This window comes from Aulonocara sp. 'chitande type north' Nkhata Bay, linkage group LG6, assembly GCF_057382095.1.
Source record: "Aulonocara sp. 'chitande type north' Nkhata Bay isolate Kocher_YH1m ecotype deep benthic linkage group LG6, A_spYH_male_GT1.1, whole genome shotgun sequence".
Classification (NCBI taxonomy): domain Eukaryota; kingdom Metazoa; phylum Chordata; class Actinopteri; order Cichliformes; family Cichlidae; genus Aulonocara; species Aulonocara sp. 'chitande type north' Nkhata Bay.
In genome coordinates, this window is record NC_141349.1 from 5147178 (window position 1) to 5174976 (window position 27799).

Below are 27799 nucleotides of genomic sequence, written 5' to 3' on the forward strand. Positions count from 1 at the left end.
CTGGACTCCTGCAGGCTGCAGGATGAGATGCTCACCACAAACACAACTATTCTTAGATATTTTGTTGGTGTTGTACAGACAGCCATCTGTTTTTCCATCAAGACGACAATATGTGGAGGGTCAAACGTGAGTGTCCCATCATTTTCACTGCATGGTTCTTTTTTTCCCATTCACTGTAATAAAGATTTTTGCCATACACTGCATGACTAACATCTTTTATGTTACTTAAACTGAGAAGATGATCTAACTGATAATGTAACCAGTGGTATTAACAGGTTAAAGTCAGAATAACATCAAAAGCTAATATGTTTGCTATCAAGTATAGTTACAAGCCTGATACAAACATTAATCAGTATGTAGAGTGCATTGATTTAGTAGTAAAGAACGCTAGCATTTTAAGTAGAAAATCATCAAGTTTTCACCACTGGATTATTGGTTAACTGAAGTCCTTTCTGATCTTGTCTCTGGACCAATATTTTCATACTTATATGAAGATTTTTAAGACTGACTGTGTTTCTGTCTTCAGTACTGTTAATCTGTTTGATTAAAATTTTGATCTCTTACCTTTTTGACTTCTGCTCAGCTCCAGTTACATTTCCTAAGGAGGTGAAATACCGGCCAATTTTAGAGGTAATTATATCAATGTAAGAATAAGAATAAGCAGTGTGATACAGTGTAATTCAATAAAAAGAAATTGTGTCATCTACAGCTGAAGTCAAACATAGCAACAGAGTATATCAGAAGGTAATTATGGATTAGATATTCTTGATCACTGATCATTTTGCAGACGTGAACTAACAACAGACACTCAGCAGCCTCACTGTTTTTACAAAGTGGGACAGTTCTTAGCAGTTTTCCTGACTGATTTTAAATGCTGTCAAAATCTACTCTCATAACATGAATACAGTGTAAGATCATAGCAAAAGGTTTATTTGTTTATTTTTTCGTAACTTTTGGTAGCTAAAGAAAAAAGGATGAAAATTTTCATTTAAAAAAAAGTAACAGAAAGATGACAACATTACATTTGTCATTCAGCATTGTGGCTGTGTTATTCTGTCAACCCTATAATGCACTTAAACACATATTTGATACATGAGTTTCTGAGACCTCTATCTCATCGACATGATCAATACATGCCATAATTTCAAAATGTTATGGGTAAAATTCTTTTTTTTCTAAAATTGACATTGTTAACAAAAAGTTGCCAAAAACGCCCAACGTATCAAATGTAGTACAAAAAATATACAATAAATATATTATAAAAATATAGCATATACAACATGATGTAGCCAGAAAATGTTTGTGGATTTTGTTATAAGGGTTAATAAACATCTCATTTTTTAATTCATATATTAGGAGACCTGGATGTAAAATGTGATGTATTGTTCTGTGAACAGCAGTGACCTCTGGGTTATTAATATAATAGTTGGTCACTTTACTCTCTCTTCTGTGTTTGTCCTTTCTCTTAAGAATTTGATTCCCCCTGACCCCATGGCCCGATTTCACCTGAAGAGAGGTTTCCCTCAGGAGGAGTTTCCTGACTTGTGCAGGAACTTTACCTGGATGGGTCGAATCCTCACACTGGATCTGTACCGCCGACAGTTTAACCGCTGCACCCAGAGTGGAGTAATCTTTGATGACGTCATTCGTCCCGGCCTGGAGGAACCAGGTGATGTATTTTTTTTTTGTTGTTTTTTTTAGTTATTTTGTATGTGTGAGATTTTTCTTTGCATTATAATGTTGATTTAAGTTCAAGTTTTATACAGTTTACTGTTGCATTTGGTTCTTTTTATGTGTTTGAGTTTATTTGCTTGAATGGTTCATGGTTTCTTGTTGGTCAGGTTCCTTTTGAGTCTTTGTCTCATCCCTGTGTCTCCTGTGTGTCTGTGGTGTCTTTTGGGTTTATCTGGCTCCTCACTCTTGTCTCTGTTTATTCTCCCTGTGTGTCTCACTCTCTCTCTTTGTGTCTTAGTCATGCCTTTTTGTTTTGGCCTTGTCTCCCATTGTCTTTCCTCCATGTCCCATGTTCCATGTTTCAGGTTTTTCATGTTTCTTATTTTTCTTGCTTCAAGCAAGTCATAGTTCTTAGTGTCTAGTTTTGCCGAGTTTAGTTAGTATGTCTTAGTCTCCTCTAGCCTTTTGTTTTTGTATTTCCGTGCACAAGAAACGGCTCGCTTTTTGTTAAATTTCAGTTTTGTATCTGAGTGTCCACTTTTGGGTCCATACCACAAACACATGATCTGAGTCTGCAAATCTTTACAGAGAGGCCAAAACACAGAATTACAGCAACATGAAAATTAGTGAACAATTGGTAACTAATTTGATAGTATTTACATATATAAAAGAATTTGAGATTTGCATGAAAAAAAATCATAATTATCGTTGTTTCATTGTTGGTCTAACATATAATATAATATAAAGTTAGCACAAAAACTAAGGAAATTTGTTTGGTCAGTTATTTCTTTGTTCTAATTATGGTTTCTGGAAATAAATCTTTTATTACTGGAAAGCTTATTTCCCCTTAAATGATGCCATATTTGTAAGGAATATGTGCATTTGTGGGTTGAGAGTAGAGTTGAGTGGGTTGTCCTCATGGAAAACTTGCCAAAACTTCTCTGCCAATGCCAAACTTGCAAAGTTTATTTCAATAAATGAATTGTTTTAAATTTATACAATTATTATAAAAACGTATAAAATAATTATTCTATTAAATCTGTTTTGAGCTTCTGGTACTCCAAGTGCTGACAATTAGGATTAAGCAGTACCTGCTATAGCAGTTAGTTGATGTCTGCTCCAAGCATGCCACGTTTGACTGATCTGGACAGGGCCCATGCCACAGGGCAACTTTAATCTGGTGTTCGATAAAACAAAGGTGCAGTATCATTTGGATGAGTCCTAGTATCATATTCAGAGTGGGATCTAAGTCCCATATAATATGGAATGTGAGATAGGCCACAAAGAAGACATCACCACAAGAAGATCATTTCCTCACCCTGTCAGCACTTAGGCAATCTTTTACAAATTTGCAATCCAGAAATGAATGTTTGCATTACCCAGGCAATTCAGAGCAAAGTGCACACCGCCAGTCTTCAGTCTCCTGGGCTGCCAGGAGGCCTGTAATGACTGCCCTTCACAGTCAGGCCTGTTTGCACTGGTCTCTATAACATGTTCAATGGAATCTGAACATGTGGAGGAATGTTACATTCAGCAACAAGTCCAGATTTTTGCCTACAGCAACTGGATCATGGATCAAAGTGTGAGAAGAAGCACAACATTATTACTATTAACTGCTGCTCCAACTGAGTAAAAGTGTGATGTTTCTGGTTCTTAAATAGCACTTTTCTGCTATCTGAGCACTCAAAGCGCTTTACACAACTTGTTCATTCACCCAATCACACAAGCACTTTCCTAAGTTGTTAGTGATAACATTCATTCACCTATGGATGCATCGCAGAGCAACCTGGGGTTAGTATCTTGCCCAAGGATATTTGGCATGCGAAAATCCAAGACTGGAGGAGACTAGGACCAAACTACCAACCTTCCGATTAGTAGGTGACCTGCTCTACCACCTGAGCTACAGCCACCCTGCACTGGGAAAAAAAGGAGTGCCACATTGGAGGCAATTTCAATGCAAAGAGATACTGAGATAAGATCCTGCAAACAGTTGCAATGCTGTATCTCTACCTGTCATGATCCTGGGTTTGTAAACAGCATTTTCAGCTTTGGACTCTCAGTCTTCTATTTGATGGTAAATGGACTGGTTCTTATACAGTGCTTTTCTACTCAAACTGAGCCCTCAAAGTGCTTTACACAAATTGCCTCATTCACACCATTCACACAAGCACTTTTTGCTTACCCTATTTAAGTGCTATCTAATATTCACACACATTCATGCTCTGATGGATGCATAAAGTTTACATACTTTAAGTTTAAACACTTTAATCTGTTTTACTTTACTTACTGTTTTACTAATTAATCTGGACATTTATTGAAAGAAACCTTAAACGAATGAAGTCCAAAGTGGTAATTCCATAAGCATCTGTGGAGAAATTTTTAGGTAAATGTTTAGATTATTCACTTGGTCCTTCTGTCACTTTTGTTCCTTTTTTTAATGAAGGAGATTATTTAGGTCCTGTAGCTGTTGGGTGTGTTGCCGGCGATGCCGAGTCCTACATCCTGTTCTGTGATTTCTTTGACCGAGTTATTGAAGCATATCATGAACAGAAGATCACCAGCCAGACACCAGAGAGTGACTTGAACTATGACAACTTGAAGGTAGCTACTCAAAACACTGTGAATAATAAACCTGAAAATAATTGCAGCATGAATTGAAGGCTGTGTGCCCTACAATCAGCTGATTTCAGTTCGTGTTGGAGGATGAAAATATTGGAGCAGTTTATGATCAATAAAATTAAAGTAATGTTCATATGGACATTCATTTTATTGACTGATTTTTTTTAATTGATTTTATTATCAATTCCCATCCCAATTGATCTGGCTAATAAATTGTGTGTGTGTGTGTGTGTGTGTGTGTGTGTGTGTGTGTGTGTGTGTGTGTGTGTGTGTAGGGTGGTGATGACTTGGACAGATCGTACGCTGTACGCTGTGAGGTTAGTGTTGTTCGAGGTATTGAAGATTTCTGCTTCCCAACACACTGCAGCCGAGGAGAGCGCAGACGGCTTCTCACACTGGCTAGGCAAGGTACTGTAAGTCTTTATTTCAGTACTAACAAAGTACAGTGCCAGTACAAAAACACAATCAGTCCATCAATCCATCCATCCAATTCAGGGTCACAAGGACCTGGAGCCCATCCCAGCATTTACAGGGTGACAGACTACACCTTGGAAAAGTTGACAGTCAATTACTGGCCTAATAGAATAGAATAGAATAGAATAGAATAGAATAGAATAGAATAGAATAGAATAAACCTTCTTGGACCTTCCAAGAGAGAAAGTTACAAATGTGTTTTTCACTTAGCTGTTGCCTAAGAATTTACATCCTAGATCGTCCCTCCTTCTCCTCTGAGATATGGACAAGGAGTCTCACTATCTGTTTAACGTCTCCCATGAACTTACAGTGCCCCACTGTGTGTGTATGTGCAATAAGGTCCATTTGTGACATGCATATTTGCATATAACTAAGTGACAAAGTGATATTACTATCGATAAAGTGATCAATACATAGAATAAAGAAGTTTGCCACCACAATGGCTAACACTAGCATCACTGCATGTAGCCATGCTCTTTGAAGATCATCTTCGCTTATGAAAGTATTAGGTCACAGCAGTACTAGCTAGCTATTGTTTTTAGTATGCTAATGTGCTCTTTGTGAATAAAGTTTAAAGCAGCTCAAACTGTAAGAGCCAGCACTGAGCCTTGTTTTACACAGTGTTAGAGCAATAGCTGCAACCTACAGCTTTTAAATGATTTTTATTCATTAGTAATTACATGTAATTTTAATTAAATTAAAATTAGTAATTTTATTAAATAGTAATTATTCATTCATATTCATCCCCAACTGGTTATAGATGATTATCAAGGACCAAGTTAAGCTAATCCCAGCTTCTCTAACACTGCAGGTTGAATCTTGGCATTAAATGTCTGGTATGTTGCAATGAGTAGCATTTAACCAAGTACTGTACCTAGTCAAGTGTGTGATAAAGATACAGAAAGTAAAATTTTATTATTAATAAAATATATGTAAAGAAGCCAAAATTGATTCAGTTTATTACTTTTCTCAGAATGCTCTGTGCATATAAAGATCCTGTATGCTATGATGGGGAGCTCATCACCCATCCCAACTGCTGCTTCTGAGACCTCCGTAGCACTCGCCCAGCTAGATACAAACAATCAGTCTTCGCGAGAGTTCAACTTGGTTTCACTGGTGGAGCATTTGCAGTTACTTTTTTGGGCCCTAAATATTATTTCTAGAACTAGCATAAGTGAAAGTTTTAATCCATCCATATTCTTTTGTTTATCTGGGGCTGGATTGCAGGGGCAACAGCCTAAGGAGAGGAAGTCCAGACCTCCCTCTTCCTAGCCACTTCTTCCAGCTCACCTGGGGGACAACTGAGGCATTTCCAGGCTTTCCTCTGAGATGTACTCTATTCAGTGTGTCCTGGGTCTACCTCAGGGCACACTCTATTCAGAACACCATGCCCAGGAGGCATCCTAGTCAGATGCCCAAACCACCTCTTTGATGACTCGTTACGCTATATCAGCCATTCTCTGGAGAAAATTCATTCCCAATTTCCACTTTTTGTATCAGCAATTGCATTTTTTAAGTCACTACAAAGAGCTTATGACCATAAGTGAAGGTATCAATGTATATCAACCAACTGACAGCTTCACCTTCATACTCAGCTCTCTTTACCAAAAACAGACTAGTACAGTATGTAGGTCACTGCAGAAATCCATCTGTCAGTAGCACACTCCCGTCTCCCCTCACTCATGAACACGAAACAAAAACGTCTTTATTTTCACAGAGGTCAAAAATTTAGGTTATTAAGTCCCTGCAGATATTTTAGCTGATGTTTACATTTTCAATAGATCTTTGTGCATGTAGGTTTGTTTGTTGACAACAACTTCTCTGGGAGATGAGGACGCGCCCACATTTGTTTCATTGTAGAAGATGTTACGGCTTCAACAGCACTTTGAGTCAGCTTTTTGGCATTGGACTCCGAAACAGGAAAACCTGCTACCTGAACTTTATGCAGCAGAGATTGTCTCAGTGATTTTCGACTCTGTGTCCTCTGCTTTACTTCCTACTCGCTTCCTTCTTTAGCCCACAATTCAAATCATTCCAAAAGTGTCATGTACATTTATTGAAAAGAAAGTCTGTAACTTGCTCACATTTGTAGTTCTACTTGTTTACTGAATTATATTTAAGAAGAGTCAGGTTATTCACATAACTTAATGTTTTTTTCCATTTTTGCATTGTGTTTTACAGATTCAAGTTTCAATAAGTTTATTTTCATATACCCTGCAAAACATAAGTGGTTACATAGAGCAATGAAATTCTTACTTTGCAGTAAGAAACAACTAACTAAAATAAAGAGTCAACTTAATCCTAAGCATAGAAAATAGCATTGAAAATAATAAATGCAGTAAAACAAGTGATTTGTAGCACTTGTAGTTTATGTATCTTATGTGTGGGTGTAGTCAGAATTTAAAGTGCAAGTAGTTGCAATACTGTCACAGCGGTAATTTAAACAGAGTATGTACAAATTGCAAATTTAATAATTTAATAATTTTTAATAATTACAGTTCGACAATATTTCAGTGATTCAGTAGCCTGATGGCCTGTGGTTAGAAACTTTTTTTAAGTCTGGCTGTCCTTACTTTCACTCTCCTGTAGCATCTGCCAGATGGCAGGAGCGTGATCAGTGTGTGCTGTGGGTCAGTTCGGTCCTTAATGATGTTGTGTGCCCATTTCCTGGTCCAAGTGTTGTAAATGTCCCGTAGTGGTGGGAAGGGTACTCCACAGATGAATTGTGCCGTTTGATTCACACGCTGAAGAGCGTTCCAGTCTAAGCTAGGAATCACCTTTGAACAAAAATCCCTTTTAAAAAATGCTCTATGGGTTTAATTTAGGGTTTAGTTTAAAGCACTTTATTGGGCAGAAATAAGGTGCAGCATATAAAGCCCTGAGGTTGGCCTCCTTGTCAAGATAAAGCCATCCCCAGCTTTTGGGTTAAGAAATTTCTTTTTACAGTACTCATGTTATTTAACCAAACTTTTGATGGTTGGTGTGCAATTTCTGCTTTAAATACATTCATTGTTTATATTTAACAATCTAAGCTCAGATTTCGAAGGAGATAGTGTGAATGTGTATAAATGTGTGTGTTTTCCACGTCATTTACGGTATACATCACAGCATCGGGCACAGAACCTAAAAAGCATACAAAGAAAATTAATAGGCTGAATCAGTTTCAGCTTTGGTTTTCATCACATATATTTTATTAATAACTACATTTCACTCATTATCTTTACAACACATTTGACTACCTCTGGTCGCAGGTAGTTAAAAGATTGATTCCCATAAATGCCATAATCTTCCTTGAGAGACACTGTTACAGAAGTGTAAAACATTTAAAGCATAAATAAAAGATTCAATGAGCTTTACAGATTTTGCATGCGGTGTTCCTCTGTGGTCAATTTGACCCAAAGTTGTTTAAGCTATGTAAAACATGTCTATCTGTGTATGTGACCTAAAATTCTTACACCTCATGTTTAGGGATGGGTACCAGTAATGGCACCGGTTCTGACATAAACGGTAGTAACCAGACCGAAAAGCAGCGCACATTTCGGTGCTTTATTTCAGTGCTTTTTTTTTCCTGAGCTGTGATACACTTTGGATTCTAGCCAATCATTTTACCTTTCCAAGGATAGTAGGCGGGCCCAGGTATGTACGTTCTTTTAGAGCAGAGCTACAGATTAAAAATGGCAAAGGCGAAGCGGTCAAAGTCTGGCTGTATTTCACAGCAAAAGTTGCAAACTCAGCAGCCTGCAACAAGCGCTGTGCAAAGGAGGTAACACCTCGAATCTGATGAAACACCTGGCGACGTATAGCATTTTGTTAAAAGCCGAGAAATGCGCCGTATTTGATAGCTTGCTGCGAGACCTCACACCGTGCACATCTACTGCGGGTGGTTTGCCTGTTATCGGACCCGGAGTTAGCAACATCCCCCAAAAACCCGAAGAGGAGAGTCCTGGCCCCTAGCCCTGCCAGTGTAGCAGTAATGATGACGGATGATGATGCAGCAGCAGCTGTTCTTCTCTGCATGAGTAGCTTAATGTTGTCCGTGTGTAATTTACGTTGAGTAGGCTAACCATGTTATTAAATTAATGCATGTAAGGTGAACTAGCAAACACCGTCGTAGTTACATGCGGCTGTCTTGTTGTTTGATGGCAGATACTCCCTTCACCCTGGCCAAAAAGGCTGAAATGACCAAAGAAAAAGTGGAAAACAGCTAAACATGAGAGGTTTTTGGACAAAGTTTGTGTTTTTTCCATTGATTAAGCACTGCTTCCAGCCAAGAGTGATACCATATATGCCCCATAGCTGCAGAAAAGGCTAACATTGTTATCTTTTTACAAAAAAACAGCTGAACATGAGAGGTTTTTGGACCAATTTTGTGTTCTCCATTCTTTAAGCACCGGTTCGAGCACCATTTAAGCACCGGCACCGTTTCAAAAGTACCGGTTTGGTACTGGTATCGGATAAAACCTAAACGATACCCATCCCTACTCATGTTATGGTCACTATATGTACCTAAAAGATTAAGCAGGGTATACTTTAGCACTGACCTGTTTTGTGGTTGACAAGATTGACCTCTTCACTGTAAGAAATTTATGTAAAAATTACCCGAAATAACTGTAAAATGGCAACGGTAAATTACCATCAAATCAAAAGGAGTAAATGATTGTAATATCTATATTAAATTTCTGTATATTGACAAATGGTGATTTGCTTTTATTTTTACACTGCTAATATGTTGAAAATATATTAATTTACAGTAATATGGCACATAGGTGGCTCACCTTACAATTCTATATGAATGACAATCTTTCCTGCTTTTTTTCATTTGAATTTACGATTTACAACTGTATGTTAATTACTCAAAACATACCGTGCTTTTAATTTTAACAAAATGTCAAAACATTGTTAGAATTATTGTGAAAATTATGGTGAATTTTTTTATATATATAACAAGCTCAGACCATTTGATAAAACAGTATATCTTAACAGTAAATATGAGCAATTACTAAAAATAAGTTCTACAGTCTCACCAAGTAAATAAGACAGCTATTTACAATGAAAAAAAGATTTTGTGGCCTAAGTAATGGCAAAAGGCCATTTTCTATTGTAGAAGTCATTAGCTTACAGCTTTAAGTGTTTAAGGTATGTGCTGACTAAAAATAAAGACAAGATGATAGTTTATTAAATTTTAATGAAGTTTGCAGATTGTTTTGGTGAAGTTTAATAAACTCAGCCGTCTGCTCCTTGCTATCTAAGATATAACAGGACACCGGAGTATATTCGCGAGCGTCTCACACTTCTGATAATCAGTTGTCTGCTTGACGTTTATTCAGCTGTGTAAAAACTATAACTTTAATCTCAGCCAAACCGATTTACTCAGGAACAAATAAAATGCTAAAAAAAAGCCAAACAATAAAATTTGTAAGTTATCTAAGTGACTATATCATGTTTAACCTGAGTAGCGAAAGACGGCGGTGGGTTTGAAAACGATTTGCCGGGAGTCCGGTGTTCTCAGCGGCTCTAGTGAGCCTTGAACCCCGGCTAGCTATTGAGCTGGTGGGTATCAGATGTCTCCGAAAACGTTGGCGCACTTTTGAAAATATGTGGTGTCCTGATAAACTGAGCAGGTATTTGAGGTTTACACAGCTACATTCTCGCCTGAAAATATGTTAAATGTTTATTTTGTGACCCAGAAAGAATAATAAGAGTAATATTAAAACTAACTAGCTGCCGCCATTGTTGGAAACTGAGCTGGGCCGCGCTATGAATTCTGGGATAGGTTGGGCCACGAAGTATACACGCGACCCATCCTTCAAATCTGGGGAAATGAAGGCAGGCTTGGACAGGCTTCGTCGTGTCGCTGTAATGTAATTGGCCTAAAAATGCGGGCACAGCAGGATGTGGTTCCTGAATTTGGACACAGCTACGATACCGGACCCTGCTTCTTCTTCTTCAGGGTTTAACAGCAGCTGGCATCCTTGCACATGCAGTGCTGCCATCTTCTGTTTCAGTCCGTTATTACACTCTTAAATCCTACTACTTATTCCTGCGTCTTTTGGGATCTTACAAAGCTTCAAACGACGATTTTGATAGTCGACCTAATCGTGACTAGTTGACTAATCGTGGCAGCCCTAGTCAGGGTATAAATTCAGAGGCTAAATGCCCTTGTACAAGCACACCCAATTCTTAGGAGTGCAAAGCTACAGCACAATGGTGTATAAAAATCCAAGCAGCTAGCATGTGTCTCTAACAAATCAGAGAGCTCCTTATATTGCACAGCAATTGCATTGCCTTTTCAAGGACCAGAAGAATCAAGGAAATGCTGAAAGACATAGTTAATCTGTTAGCTAATCCAAGAGCTAATCCCATAGTTAATTCAAAAACTATACTAACATAATCCACCATCCATATAATCGAATCCACAAACTAACAGGAAAGAGAAATGCGGTGAGGAAATGGATTTGAAAATGTGAAAGTGAAAATTGCATTTTAAATATCAGAAATAAATGTTTGATTTTTGAATGCATTTAATTACTTTTCTTTTTTTTTAAAGAGTATTGTTATGTTGGTGCTGGAAAATAAATTGGAATTATATAGAACATATGCGGTAGAGCAGGGCGATATGACCAAAAATATTTATCACGATATACATTTGAAAATTTGTGATAACGATATAACTGACGATATAATTGACACTAGACAAAATACTTTACAACTCCACAACTTTATTAGTGCAAAAAAACCCCATCAATGTAGTTTCACTTAAACAAGCAGCTGTTTTTTATGTGCATTAAAGTTATATAAAAATGTAACAGTGCAAATTCCTTGCTGACAGTTTAACCAAAAGGCATTTCCAGTGGAAACTGGCCGACATATCCTCAGCACAACCATGTATAATATCCACAAAACTTAAAAAGAGGTTATACACACACAATACGGTAATACTATGTTGAAGCGCAGTACGTATCAGAGGCGGAGCCAGACATTTGAAACACCCGGGGCTTAGCCCTAAAGGGTAGTATGCATGTGGGATTTTTTTTTCTTTTTTGGGGGGGGGGGGGTGTAGAAATGACTGAAAGATTAATAGGCTGTGTTTTGAGTTTTGTTCAAAAAAGAATGACTTCATATAGGAAAAAAATATATATCACATATGCAGGACACCTTAAGCTAGGTTTTTAATTAAGCAGCGAGGCAAAACAAAATCAGGGCTGTATCAAGACACAAGGACTAAACCCCAATTCAACCAGACCAAGAACTGATCCAGAATTAAAACAGGACTACAACATTTCAAAATCAGGACTACTGAGGACTTAACCAAGACAGAACCAGAATCAGAACTAGATGATAGTAGCACTAAAAATCATCATAGACCTGCACTACACTTGTTTTTTAATTCTACCAAAGTCCACTATTTAGATTGAGAAAAGTTTATATAATTATTTAGCCTTGTTGTGCAAACAAGCCTGCATAACTTAATAAATATAGAATTTGAAAAATAACAAACCTAAAAAGAAACACTAGGTACGAGATACATGAGGACCTGTGATACAGTGATACTTTGGTAAACAACCATGTGACTAACATGTTTGTCTCACCTGCTCTTGTTCATCTCTGTTCTGTCCTCATTCTCCTCTCTCTCCCTCTTTGTGCTAACAATTATCAAATATACAGTTGAAATCAGATATTTACAAACTCTTCAGATAAAAACAGTTTTTTAATTGTAACATCAAATCAGAGTAAATGTTAATTTTTTTTAGATTGATAAATATAAAAAACATATTTGTTAACTTTAAGAGCAAAGAGAGAAACTATCTGTATTTCTTAATTGCAAATGGCACCAAATTGTATTCAAAACTGAGCCACACTTATGGAGCTCCACAATTCTTTTCCTGGTGTTTTGGTTGACATCTCTTGATTTTCCCATTTCAAAGAAACAGACTCTGTGTTTTGCCTTATATGCATCCACAGCTGTGCCACCAGTTTACTCACATGGACTCTACTAACCAATCAGAAGCTTCTTCAGCTCAGAATGGAATCTCTGGAGTTTTCTTATTAATTAACAATAAACTTAGTGTATATGTACTCCTAAATTTGATCAAAGTGATAAAATATAGACCGCTCTGTCTCTCTTTATTCTGACATTTAACTAATTCAAAAGATATTTCAATATTTATTTATCCAAAACAAACAAGTTTACTCTAAATTGATGTTGTACAGTAAAAAAATGTTCTTGTGTTTTCCATAAAGTGTAAATATCTGGTCTCAACTGTGAATAAACTGCTGTGTATTGAAATTCCTCTTGTTTTGCATAGAAATATACTGAACAACATACAAAGCATAATCAATAAAATAACATCTACCAGAGTTTTTTCTTTGAAAGAAGCTCCTTATGTCCATTCTTGTATATCAGTACATTACTGAAACTGATTTATTTAGCCGTGGAGGGAAACAACTGAAAATATGAAATAAACACACATGTAAGCTAAGACTCTCTAAAGAAACAGCATTGTTGTTGTTCGGCTTTTCATTTCGCCATTTGTTGATTCACTCGAAGACCAAGTAACGTAATATGGGTCAAGTGATCAGTTTGATATCAATCTTTTGTGATGCACCGTCATATTTACATTATTTGTACAGTACGAATGATTTGCTTTGGTACCTGGTCGAACTTCAGTTCTCCTCTGTCTGCCTGGCTGCGTTTCTCCAACAGCGCACTCGCAGGCAGCAGCTGCCCCGCCCCGCTTAGTGCCTGAGCTCGGATCATACCAATTTTAGGGGGGATTTACGCACAGTCGTAAATTCCCACAGTGTGCACTATGTGCTTCGAATATTGTGTGTAGTTTTTGTTTTATACAGTTGTCAGCCAGGCATCTAACTATGAAAAAATTACACTCCAAAAGACCCCGGGCTTCTGACAAAACAACCCGGGCTTAAGCCCAGTAAGTCACCCCCCGCTCCGCCACAGGTACGTATCACTCCGCGAGGCGCCTGCCTACGATAGCCGTAATGCTCCGACAATCCATCAAGCGGTGTGGGTTCGTAGCTTAGCAAAGTCGTACTAAAACATTTGACAGATTTTTGAGCGCCGTGTACATAAAATCGTTTCGAGGTCAGTAAACACAACCAGAATTCATACATAAGGCACACGGGATTATAAGGGGCTCTGTTGATTTTCAGAAAAATCAAAGGATTGATTTTAACTGTGCCGTATTTTCCAAACAATATGGTAATAACGACGGCCCGCTAGCATTCTCTACCAAAAATAGTGCTTTGTTGTGTATCTGACGGACGAAAGCTAAACCAGTTCCACCACTGAAGTTGCAGCATTTTTACAAACCAATTCTGGTTCATCCGTTTCATTTAACGATCCACTTTCGCTCTTCTCATTCTGCGTCGCCGCCATGTGCATATGTAAACATAGGCACTGCGCATGCGCGTTTTACCCATATTCTATCGCCATGTTTCATTTTCCTATCGGTGCCCAAAATTACACCGGTATTACCGTGAACGGTATGATATAGCCCAGCCCTAATATGCGGTATTATAAGGTACTGTCTTTGAATGGTATAAAGAATCCCATTAAGAGGAGTAAGATAGTTTCAAAGCTAAAAAGGGAACAAATTGATATTGCGTTTCTACAAGAAATGCATCTATCAAAGGAAGAACTTGAGAAGTGGAAGAGAATGGGGTTCAAAAATATTTATTATGCCTCACATAGATCAGGGGAAAAAAGAGGAGTGGCCATTCTGATACCGAACAAGGTTGGTTTTGAGTTTACTGGAGAACATAAAGATAAAGAGGGAAGATTTGTGTTGGTGAAAGGGAAAATGGAACAGGAAGACGTCACGCTGTGTAATATATATGCACCCCCTGGTAGTAGTACAGGGTTCTTTGAGGGTTCTTTATTGCCACAGAAAGTGTTGGAACATGTATATGTGCAGGAGATTTCAATTTACTTCTCCATCCAAAATGGGCTACAACTAGCTGAGACCGGCGGGGAACTAAATTAGAGAAACAAGTAAAAACAATGTTATCTGAGTTGGGGCTTATAGATATATGGAGATATTTACACAAAAATGAACGCAAATTTACATTTTATTCAGCAAGACATGATATGTACTCAAGAATTGATTACTTCTTTACTTTTAGTAAAGATCTCTACAGAGTGAAGGATTGTATAATAGGACAGAGAGATTTATCTGATCATTCGGGACTAACTATGAAGATTGGGTTTAAAGCTAGCCCCAAAAACACCTTATGGAGGCTTAACACAGGTCTGTTAAATAATGACTCATTTAAAAGAGAAATGGGACAGGAGTTAAAAACATATTTAGAACTCAATGACAATGGAACAGTTAATCCTACAATTTTATGGGATGTGGCTAAGGCATACCTTAGGGGTAAAATTATTGCAAAATGTGCAGTCCTAAAGAAGGTGAGAGCAAAAAAGCTGTCAGATTTACAGGAAAATTTGGAATAATTGGAACAACTGCCGGTTAAAGAGGAGAGCCACAAAATTTTAAGTGAGGAAATTGAAAAAAAATTAAAATATAATAGACAACGGTGTTATGAGGCAGGACCCAAAGCTGCTAGGCTATTATCATGGAGACTCAGGAGGCAACAACAGGAGAACACTATTCATAAAGTTCGAAATTTAAAGACAAATAAGATAACTAATAAACTCGAAGAAATTCAGAGAGCATTTGAAGAATATTACGCTGAGCTATACACACAACTGGATAAAGCAGATGAGCATAAGATTCAGAATTTCTCATCCAGCCTAGATCTACCATTTATAGGTAAGCAGCAGAATGAAAAACTCGTCAGAGGAATATCAGCAGAAGAGATTAACACTGGGATCTCAAAACTCAAGACTTTTAAAGCCCCAGGATGTGATGGATTTCCACCAAAGTGGTATAGGCAGATGAGGGAACCCTTAATCCCGCTATTAAAGGCCTCTTTTAATTACACTCTGAGTGGGTGGGGGGGGCGCTCCCACCATCGTGGCGGGAGGCGTATATCTCTGTCATACCAAAAGCAGGGAAGGATAAAACTGACCCCAGAGGTTATAGACCTATTAGCGTGTTAAATATAGACTATAAACTATTTGCTGCGATTTTGGCTAAGAGGTTAAGTACTTGATGCCGCTGCCTCCTCTATCAGCGTGGGCATCAATGTAACAGGCTTCATTGGTAACAGACAAACAAACGATAATATCAGAAGGGCCATTCATATTATTGACCAGATACTTAAAGGGAAAACTGGAACAGTTCTAATTGGGCTTGATGTGGAAAAGGCATACGATACGGTCGGGTGGGAATTTCTGTTTCATGTGTTGAAGAGATTTGGGCTATGTGACAGGTTTATTCAATGTATAAGAATGATTTATATGTCTCCAACAGCGAGGCTCTAAGTTAATGGAAGCCTCTCAAATCAGATAACACTACAACGTGGCTGTAGGCAGGGCTGTCCGTTGAGCCCACTGCTCCTTAACCTTTTCATTGAACCGTTGGCTCAATGCATCAGGGAAGAGACTCGATTGGAGGGGGTTACAACAGGGAACGTGGAAAATAAAATTTGCTTGTATGCAGACGACGTGCTGGTAGCGCTAGGAAACCCGGAAGAGGGAAATCCTCTGCTTATGAAAATACTGGAAGAATATGGCAGACTGTCTGGTTATAGACTAAACATTCAAAAAACTCAAATCTTGACATTCTTTTTTAACCCCTCAAGACAATTGGTAGCAAGATATAGATTTGGATGACATCAATCTCAAATGGAGTATTTGGGGATCCTGCTGACAAAAGACCTTGCATCGTTATATGAAGTTAATTATAATTGGGTGAACAAGAAGATATATGAAGATCTGGAGAGGTGGGATTACTATCTGGCAGCCCAGATCAGACCTCTAGTGTGCTGGTGTAACTCTAAGTTTGAGGCAAAATGGAAGGACATTGAGCTTTCTTTGATGGATTTCCCAATACAGTCTGTTCTGGGCAGGGCCGGCCCGTGGCATAGGCCGTATAGGCAAATGCTAAGGGCGCCGTCCATCAGGGGGCGCCACGCCAGTGCCACAAATGTTGGAAAAAAAAAAAAAAAGTTGGTACTATTATTTCTAAATACAAAAAATAATCCCACGTTAATTAAAATGCAAAGTAAAGCTTATTTAATAGAAATATTATTTGTTAGAACATTACGCCCCCCCCCCCCCCTCCCCGCACGGTGCGCCCCCTCCCTCCCGGTATCATGGTTCCTTTTGGACGTCACCACATCAAAAAGTCAACACAAGATGTCAAAACGGCCAAAACTGTCAGGTGCCCAGGGAAGAAAAAAGAGAAAAGAAGAGGAGGAGAAACGAGAAAAAGACAGAGGTAGGTAACGTTAGCCTACATGAAATTATTTGTCTGAATGTGATAGTAACCTAAATTTTTAGCATTAAGCTAATGTTACATGATTCGCTAATTGCTAATCAATAAATAGCTAGTTAACTGTTTTAACGTCAGTTAATATTGTGGAGGGGGCTAAATTGTTATGGAAAATAATAATGTAACATTAGGTAATTACAGTACTCCCACCTTTCCCACCATTCCTCATTTGTATTCATCTTTTAAGCAGGTGTTTTTTGTTTACATTGTTATTGCCTTCTGGTTAGCTAACGTTTACCCTGCAGGTAATAGTCACTTTTCCACCCCTGTATATATTATAGTTGTAAGCCTAGTTGTTAAAGTGCACATCATTAATGTTAATTAAGCAATATCACATGAGAGGGAATGCTGTTTTTTAATATGAGCACTGCTGTGATTCGGTCAAAGATAATCGTAACATAACATTCTCATATGATATTATACTGTTACTTTGCATTCTGCTATTCAGCATTTCACTGTAATGATGACAATAAATTGAATCTAATCTAATTTGCATATCAGTTAACATCATACATATATCTCTGGTTTTTCATTTATATTATATCATTTCATTTTATTCCTGGAATCATCTGTTTTTATTATTAGACTTTAATACTCAGTGGTGTCACATACTCCTCTCTTCAGATGCACTGTTGAAGTTTCTAAATCCCACCCCTGGGCCATCTACCACATCTACCGCTGCTGCCTCCACTTCAGCAGCACAACCCACCAGTGATGCAGCTTTAGCAGCACAACCCAGCCATGATGCAGCAGCATCAAGCGGTCTTCCTGTTGCCTCCACCTCAGCAGCACAACCCACCAGTTTTGCAGCAGCATCAAGCGGTGTTATTGTATTTCATATATTCATTTTTTTATTTTTTGTATTCATTTATTTATTCATATATTTTTTTATCTTGTTAATTATTCTGATTGTGAATTTGCTTTCTTTAAGTAAAAAAAAAAGATCAAAGACAAAGCTATTCAGTTTCTTGTGAGTACATACACTACACTGCCGATGTAGGGGGGCGCCACCTAAAATCTTGCCTAGGGCGCCAGATTGGTTAGGGCCGGGCCTGGTTCTGGGGTCTCTTGAGAGTTTACCACAGGCATATCAGATGCAAAATTTATGTGTAAGTTTTTCCCTGAAAAAATGGGCAGATGTGATTAAAATTTTTGGTCTTAATAGGGAAATAGGGTTGCTGGGATGGCCAGCGTATCTCCCACGCTTCCTTCCAGCATTGTTAGACCATAAATTCAGGGAGTTGTCCAGGCATGGAATCACTGCAATCTTGGGGAGCTGATGAATTTTGAGGACGTGTCAGATTTAAGAGATCGGCAGGGAAGATTTTTATCGTTACCTACAGGTTCGGAGCTTCTTCCGGAAGGAAATTAGAATGCTTGACGCAGATGCTAGTGGGGTGATCCAAATATTTATGGATGCTTATGGTGAGAACATTATAAGAGGTACTATAGGCAAAATGTACAGAAGTTTTATAGCTATGAAAAAGACCTCAACAAGATATGTAAGTCATCAATGGTAAAAAGAAGCAGTTATAACTATCTCAGAGGAAGATTGTTGCGGATGTGGAAAAATGTGTTATCTACCACAAATTCTTTAACATGGTGAGATTTTGGATGGAAGAATTTAATTAGATTCTTCATCACACCAAAGCAGAAATCCAAAATAAGTGGTTCAGGCGCTTCATGCTGGAGGGAGTGCGGGGAGGTCGCTGCAGGTTGCTTTCATGTCTTCTGCCCTAAACTGAAGACCTTTTGGGAGGAGATTAAACAAATGGTGATGGATGTGCTGGAAGTAACACTGGACTTCTCCTTTAATACCATGTACCTTGAGAATATCCCTGAGGATATAAATAAAAGAGACTCATACTTTTATGGTTGCATTCAAAAAGGCAATTACTAAATGTTGGTTACAGACATTATTAACACAATTCATCATATGGAACTGATTACCCTCTCACTGTGGCTACAGAAGGAGAAAGGAGAGAGACTTTGGGAATGATGGGATCGTTATACGTCAAGAGACTAGAAACTGATACCTCTGTGATGCAGAGGGACAGCTGCGAATTTGTTTGAATGGAACATGCACCTGTGCAATATGTAATATATGTAAGTAAAACAAGGCGTTGTGTATTTTGGAATATGTGAACATATGTGAATGTGTTAGTTTCCCTTGCCCTCTTTAGTTCTGTATGTAAAATAAGATGAAAATCAATAAAGAGAAAGTATTAAAAAAAGCTTAAGCAAACTGCTAATTGTGACAGTTAACCCTTGATGCCTGTTAAAACCTCCCAATTCTTTGATCCTTGGGCTGAAGGAAGAACAACACTCGGTGTATAACTGTTCAATCAACAATTTTAATCCATACAATTCTTATCATTTCATACAAGCACAATGCGCAATACATCCAGGCTGGGAGACGTGCACGAAGAGGGTCACAGCGGATCTCAAAATGTCAGACCGTTACTCAAACTCTTATAGCCTCTGGTGGCCCCCACCTAGTCATAAATGCCTAAACATCCACATACTTTCTGTCAGTGAGCCTAAGTTATGATCTTGGCTCCCTGTTTTTCTGCTTCCAACAAAGGTGGAGGAGAAGCTCTCGTGCAGTCTGCTCTGTTCTCTCTACAATCAGAAAAGCAAGACCATGATTCTCTGCACACAGTAATCTCTTTATAAATCAGCAGTATGGAATGTCATAAAACAGTGTAACTCACAGTAAATCAGCAGTATAATATAATACAAATCAATCCAATAAATCTAATGATTTTCACATTCTTCTAACTCAGGAGTATAATGCAAACTAAAACTACACAATGATTACACAATCTATAATAAGAAGTATAATGTGGCCTACAGCAGTATCATGATTCAATCATTTTGATTAAAGGTATAATGTAACATATGACAGTATAATAATCTCACATGCCTCATGTCAAGAATGAAGACAATGCCATGTGTGACTCTTGTGCGAGTCTATTTAAGAGTAGTTAAGTGTTACTTTATTAAGATTAGTGTGTTACTACATTACAGTTTTTCTCTGTTGGTTTGGCTCATTTCTTGAAACAGAAATTACATTCTCAAAATAACATAGACAAACATCCAAACCTCTTGGCAAATGTTCACAACAGAATGGCATTTCTCATTCAATTTATCAAATGGCAAATGCCTTAGTACATGTCTCAATTGTCTCAGTGCATCTTTGCAAATGATTAAGTAGCCTACAGTTATACAGTTAGCCCACATTTAGCACATTTTCCAAATGAATAGATCTTGTAGATCTAAACTGATTAGTTGATTCTCAGTCTAATGATCATTCATTTCATTGTATAAGTACTCGCATGCACAACTGTCTGTTCAATTGTCAAAATTGGTCAAGAACATAATACCATGAATACCATATATGAATTTCTTTGAACATTTGATAAATTGATGACAGTCATCGACAGTCAGGTGAAACTAGACTAACAAAGGGGGAGTGTCACACACAGGTGTGTTCCATGATTGTGTGCTGCCAAACACAGATACATAGAGCTTGACCAGAGCCAGTCCGATCTCTGAACATGGATAGACAAGGCCAAGCAAACGGACAAGGGGAAGTTCTTCCTCAAGGAAGAGGAGGAAGAAGAAGAAGAGGAGGAGGACTGAGAATGCGTGGTGGAGGAATAGGGGGAAGAGGCCGAGGTGCGCGAAGACACTGTGCTGTCCCGAATGAAATTTGGGCCACGATTATAGACCATGTCATAAACCATAGCCTCACAATGGCATAGGCAGGTCGTCGAGTGCAGCCTAATGTGCCTCGCTCTACAGTCTCCTCCATCATCCAAACCTTTCGCAGGGAAAACAGGTATGTACTCTATGTAATCTACGATGGAATTATATGTTGTATAGGACAGGGCACTGTGCGTGAGGCAAAGAATGTATAACTTACTGTAGAGATTTTGTGTGCATCTGCCTACAGTAGTAGGTCTATACTAGCAGGTGGAGAGGACTAGTGGAATGTTTTGATACTAAATCTGACAAGAAATATATTGAACTAATTACTGTAAACTATGGAATTACATATTTTATACAGTTTAGAGTAGTATTCCAGTCACTGTGCAATGTTGCATTAGGATCGTGGTGAAGTTACTGTGAGTAAAACAATAATACAATTACACTGGTAACTTACTGTATTCTGTTCTTTGTGTAGGAGTGGACGACAACCTCACGTGGGTGGCAGAGGAAAACTGCTCAATGAACAACAGGAAAGAGAGATTTGTAACATGGGGATGGCAAATAATACCATCACATTGAGACAGATCCGTGATGCCATCCTTCAGGACGATCATATATTCCAGAATATAAACACCAATATAAGCATCTCCACAATAGACCGGGTTTTGAAGAAGCATCAGATGACAATGAAAGAAATCTACAGGGTACCATTTGAGAGGAACTCTGACAGAGTGAAGGAGCTGCGCTACCAGTATGTAAATGTAAGTCAGTTACTGGTTGTCTCTCATTATAACCTTACCTGTAATCACAGTAAGCAGTAGTTCACTTATTTGGTTTCAATACCTCCTTTACCTGATTTCAGAATCAGTATTTGCTTCATCTGACTTCAACAATTTCAACAGAAAACTGCAGTTTACTGTATGATACGATTCTCATTATAATCCTTATTTTGTTGTCTCCCAATCAAATCTAATACTGTGGGTTTTACTGTAACATCTCAGTAAGTCATCAGTATTTCCCACTCCCCTTTCTATCAAATACCCCTGCAGTACTTCCTCATAGGCCTATCACTAGTTTAGAACCACTGGAGTAGTGGCCTGACCTGTGGGGGAGAACATGTAATTGTCTAACTGTAGTATATGACTCTTCTGTATGACTGATTTTATGTTCTTTACTCTATTTTAGAGAATAATGGCATTGGAAGGACATGAGACCCCTCACATCCTGGTGTTCGTGGATGAAGCTGGCTTCAACCTGGCCAAGGGCCGAAGATGTGGCCTTAATATTATTGGCCACCGGGCCACAGTGGATGTCCCAGGTCAGCGAGGGGGCAATATAACTATGTGTGCTGCCATTTCTGAAAATGGTGTGGCCACTCACATCCCCAGTCTTGGCCCATACAACACACACAAGCCCCTCATCTTCTTGGATCACCTTTATACCGATTTTATCCCTGAAAATGAGAGAGGTCTCATAGGGCCTCACCTACCCATTTATGTAATTGTGTGGGACAATGTCAATTTCCACCATAGCCCACTCATTAGGAGCTGGTTTGCAACGCATCCAAGGTTGGTCATGGGGTTCCTACCACCTTACTCTCCTTTCCTCAATCCGATAGAGGAGTTTTTCTCTGCTTGGAGGTGGAGAGTGTATGAGCATCATGCTCAGGATCAGCCGTCCCTGCTCCATGCTATGGACGCAGCGTGTGACGACATTACAGGAGATCAATGCAGGGGATGGTTGCGGCATCACACCGTTTCTTCCCTCGTTGCATTGCAAGAGAAAGTATCCGCTGTGATGTGGACGAGAATCTGTGGCCAGACGGACAACAGCGTGTAAATAATCAGGAGGGTGAAGACAGTGGACAGCAACCACTGAATAAGTCCTTGTTTTTTGATTTTGTGTTCATACAATTTACTACTGTAATGTACATTTTCTTTTTACATATGTATGAAATTTTCTTTGCGTGTGAATAAAAAATGGTTATCATTTCCTTGGTAGTTTGAGTGATGTCAAACCTTGGAGGCTACTCTTTTCTGTTGTATATTGTTGGTCCTCTGCCATAGTGACAAAACATCTAAACATTTTGTATGGCAGTACTCACACAATGCCAAAGGGACGATGCATTTTGGGGGCACTGACTATTCAGATTAGAAAGAAATGTAGTTTTGACACATGAGGGAACTGTTATGGGAGAGATATGAGCGTTTGCAGGTGGACCATGTTGTTGTGATCAACTATCCAGGTTTATTTTGACAAAAGCACCAAGAATGATGAGAATGTCCGATCTGTGTCGAGAAATGAGCCAAAGCTATTGAGAAGGATCTTTGCCATTTTGGAGACACTGACTGTTTAAATGAGAAAGGGATTTAGATTGAAGCCCGAGTGAACAGTTTTGGAAGAGATATGAGCTTTTGCAGGTGAGCTATAGTGTTGTGCTAAACTGTAAGATTGTTTTGCCAAATGATCTTAGAGTTTTGAGAATGTAATTTCTGTTTCAAGAAATGAGCCAAACCAATGGAGAAAAACTGTAAGATTTTTTGTCAACAAGGTACCAATGACACCAAACTAGTTACCAATCTCCTGTTTTTCAGCTTTGCAGCAACTGGAACAGGAGCTGGCAGGTCGACTTCTCTTACTAACGGACTTAAGCCAAGAGCAACAGAGTGAGCTGAATCTTAAAGCTCCAACTTCCTTCCAGCTCCGCATAGGTGTGGCCCGGGACTGGCCTGATGCCAGGGCAGTTTGGTCAGTATGGTTTTCTTGGATATAGAACCTGCTCTGGTCGCAGGTAGTTACAAGTTTGATTCCCATAAATGCCATAATCTTTCTTGAGAGACACTGTTACAGAAGTGTAAAACATTTAAAGCATAAATAAAAGATTCAGTGAGCTTTACAGATTTTGCATACGGTGTTCCTCTGGGGTCAATTTGAACCCAAGTTGTTTTAGCTATGTAAAACATGTCTGTCTGTGTGACCTAAAATCCTTACACCTCGTGTTATGGTCACTATATGTACCTAGAAGATTAAGCAGGGTATACTTTAGCACTGACCTGTTTTGTGGTTGTCAAGATCGATCAGTTTTCAAAATGAAATGAAATGGCAATAGTTAAAAGACAGCTTGAGATTTCAAAATCAGGACTTTTTAAACTAATAAGTGATATGGGGGTGGCTGTAGCTCAGGAGGTAGAGCAGGTCATCTACTGATGGGACGGTTGGTGGTTTGATCCCTAGCTCCCTCAGTCTGCATGTCCAATATCCTTGGGCAAGATAATAACCCCAAGTTGCTCTCCAATACAGCCATCAGAGTATGAATGTGTGTAAATGTTAGTCAGAAAGCACTTAAAAGCATAGAAGAAAGTGCTTATGTAAATGGGTGAATGTGGCATGTTGTATAAACTGCTTTGAGTGCTCTGGGTTATATAAGAGTCAGTTCATTTACAATCTTGGCTACATCCATCTTTTAAATACAATCTATAGTCACTGTCAGCTTGTGATGTTTAAAATGAATTAAAGTCAGATGTTTAATGTGCCATAATTTTTCATGCAGGGTGAGTGAAAACAGGAGCCTGTTGGTCTGGGTCAACATAGATGAGCACCTCAGGCTGGTATCAATGCGAGAAGATGCCAATGTGGCTGAAGCTTTTCAATGCATCTGCATCAGCTTGCAAAAGGTAAATTTTAATAAATGAATAAATAATCCTAATAAAATGTTCACTGTACCCCCTCCCCCAACTTGTTGCTTGTACATTGGGTTTTTTCCCAGTGGATGAGAGGGCTGCCTCTCTGCTTCTTCAGATTGGGTATAGGTGCTGACTGTCATTTGCACTTTTATGCACCAAACAACAGTTGAGATTCCCTACTCTTCTTGAAGCTGCTGGGTGTGGTGCTGAGTGTTCCCCACCTAGCATCTTCATTGTCCTAACAGGGAACTTCAACACTGACTTGGGCAACAAGTCAGGTTTGTTATTGGACTTCTGTTGAAATGTTAATTTGTCAACAAGAATTAAGATGTGCCGTGTGCACTTATAAACATCCTAATGTTTATAAGTGCACATGGCACCAGGACACCCTAATTTGCTGGCTACTGACCAATTTTATAATTATTATTATCCGATCTATAGCAAGGAAGCACAATGCACTTTCCATCCTAGTCATGTGCTGAATGAGCTCTTTATCCTCTCAATGATATTTGATTGTGCATGGGAGTTTATCATGTGTACGTGTGTTTTGTGGACTTGGAGAGGATTCAGATGCGTCCCTTGGGGGATCCTGTGGGAGTTGCTTAGGGAATATGGCGTATCTAGCCTTTTGCTATGAGCTATTCAGTCCATGCACAATCTCAGTAAGAACTTGGATTCCCAGCAATAAGTTGAACTCATTCCCAGTATAAATTTAATGTAACAGGGCTCAATACTATAAATCATAAATTTTATGGTCAAAATTTCTAGGCAGAACCAAGTGGCAGAAGGTAGATGATGTTGCTTTGTTGGCTTCCTGAGATCAGAGGGAGCTGAGTATGAAAGAGAAGTTGTTAGTTGACCTGTCAGTTTACATCTATACCCTAACTTATGGTCATGAGTAATGACTGAAAGAATGAAACTGATACAAGCAGTGGAAACTGGAGATAGTTTTCTCTGGCTGCAATAGCTAATGAGTTCAAGTCATTCAAGAGTGACTCACAGAAAAGGGGCTACTCCTCCAACTTGAAAAAAGACATCTGAGGTGGGTGGGGGTGAGGTGGGCTTGGGAATTTCTCAGTTGTCCAACACGTGAGCTGGAAGAGGCAGCTTGGGGGAGTGGGGGGGGGGGGGGGGGTGTCTGGACCTCCTCTCCTTAGGCTATTGCCCCTGAAACCCAGCACCAGATAAACAATAGAAAATGAATGGATGGATATTTGTTTTTCACTTATGCTAGTTCTAGAAAAAGTACTTAAGGCCTTAAAAAGTAACTGCAAACGCTCCACCAGGGAAACCAGGTTGAACTCATGAAGACTGATTGTTTGTGTCTAGCTGGAAAAATACTACAGAGGTCTCAGACATCCCTTTATCTGGAAGCAGCAGTTGGGATGGGTGACGAGCTCCCCGGCTAATGTGGGTACAGGTCTGAGGATCAGCGTCCTCATCAAACTGCAACACCTTCCCACACATAAACACCTTAAGGATGTTCTGAAAAGACTGAGGATCAACATGGACAAAACAGGTAAACAGAAGACCTAGATCTGATATTTCATAGCTTCAAAACTTTGACTAAGTTTTGAATTAATTCATATTAAATCAGTTTTTGCTTTTTAAAGAACTTATTTTAACATTGCACTCAACAACGAACAAATCCTCCCTAACAAAAAAGTGTAACTTCAAGGGCCAAATTGTGTTATATTTCTTCACGTCAATATATGGGCCACAAGTAGGGATGACGTGGGTCAGTATCAGTACTGGTATTTGGTTTTAGCAATACTCATGCTGTATTTACCTGGTATCAGATCAATACCACATTTGCTACATCCCACACCACTAACTGTCAGTGTTGGATTTAAACTTTCCAAATCTCCTCATTTCCCAGATTCCCCGGAACTCTATAATATAAGCAACATGGCAACCTTTGGCTTTACCGAGGTCGCACTGACCCAGCTGGTGGTGGACGGGGTTAAGCTACTTACCATCATGGAGAAAAGGCTGGAAGGCAACCTAAGTATAGATGAGCTTGTTCCTGCACAGAAGTAGACACATTAGGAAGACAAGTGGCTGAAGGAATACTAGCAAAAAGAAATGATTGCTAAGAAGACTATGGAAAAATATACCTTGCCTACTTTGATCAAGATAAAGATTAGGTTGACAAAAGTTTTACTTTACAATGGGACTTCACGATGGATTAAAAAAACAGATGACATGAATTAACTAATGGATCGCAAAACACTGCAATTACAAAGAGTAATGTATTTCTTTTACAGAGAATACGTGTCTGATGGAAAACAGCAAGAAACAAATCCTTCATAAGGCACTCACTGAAATCATTTTAATCCTTATTGACTGTTATTGGTGCACAGTAGGAGGAGTCCATAGGGACTAAGTAAAGCGCTATACAAATGCAGGCCTCTCTGGTTCTCTTCCACAGTATGTCTTTTGTTCTGTCTTCCTCCCCTCACCCCAACTGGTCATGGCAGATGGCCACAGCTCCCTGAGCCTGGTTCTGCTGAAGGTTTCTTCCTGTTAAAAGGGAGTTTTTCCTTCTCACTGTCACCAAAGTGCTTGCTCATAGGGGTCATATGATTTTTGGGGTTTTCTCTGTTGTATTATTTTTAAGAGTGACTATTGTTGTGATTTGATGCTGTATAAATAAAATTGAATTGAACTAAATTGAATTATCTGGTGATTAAGGGAGTTGCACTGTCACTGCATTGAATTCTTATTGTGTTTGTGTTATTAATATTATATGGATGACAAATGTCTGTCTATTTCTATGTCTTGGATTCCTAAGATCTCCTGAAAAAAGAAATACTAAAAACAAATGTCTTATCCCAAAAGTAAATGGGTTGGGTGGGCCGCTCTGGGTCCTGTGGGGCTTGGCAGTGCTGCTGTTGCGGGCCCCGGTCTGGCACACTAAATGGCATCCAGAGGACAGTTTGTTTATTCAGCCTCACCTGTGGTGCCGGTGCCCACCTTTCAATTTTAAATACATGTAATTGAGGGTTCTCGTGAGGGGCCGTGCTGACACCAGCTGCTATCAGGCAGAGGGTCGTTGGTACCATGCCCCTCCCATGTTTTAAGTGCACTCTAGAACATACGTAGTAACACCAAAAATGAGTGGGTAAAGGGTGAATTCCCCATTCACCTTTAGGTCATGAAAGCATGATGAGTTTCACAAATTGGTTTTGGCTGATGCAAACTCTGATGAAGGTC

General features: G+C 38.9%; 1 protein-coding gene across 2 annotated transcripts; it reads left to right on the forward strand.

The window, feature by feature from the left end:
• On the forward strand, nucleotides 1-27222 carry LOC147327106 (creatine kinase B-type). 2 transcript variants are annotated; one of them, XM_086294719.1, is made up of 9 exons: nucleotides 1-126; nucleotides 584-630; nucleotides 1471-1669; nucleotides 4118-4275; nucleotides 4569-4701; nucleotides 23495-23648; nucleotides 24451-24574; nucleotides 25913-26102; nucleotides 26463-27222. In XM_086294719.1, exons 1-9 carry the CDS (start codon nucleotides 111-113, stop codon nucleotides 26621-26623), a joined length of 1182 nt encoding a protein of 393 aa, XP_086150845.1. In that variant the 5' UTR covers nucleotides 1-110; the 3' UTR covers nucleotides 26624-27222. The 2 variants fall into 2 exon arrangements, with proteins under 2 accessions (XP_086150845.1, XP_086150844.1); XM_086294718.1 differs by lacking the exons at nucleotides 1-126; nucleotides 584-630 and having other exon boundaries at nucleotides 1378-1669.
• The last annotated feature ends 577 nt before the right edge of the window (nucleotides 27223-27799 follow it).

Coding starts and splice junctions, on each gene's coding strand:
- LOC147327106 (XM_086294718.1), top strand. CDS start 1,378: ATGTATTGTTCTGTGAACAGCAGTGACCTCTGGGTTATTAATATAATA. Junction 1,670..4,117: donor TCCCGGCCTGGAGGAACCAG/GTGATGTATTTT, acceptor TTTTTAATGAAG/GAGATTATTTAGGTCCTGTA. Junction 24,575..25,912: donor TCTGCATCAGCTTGCAAAAG/GTAAATTTTAAT, acceptor GTTTGTGTCTAG/CTGGAAAAATACTACAGAGG.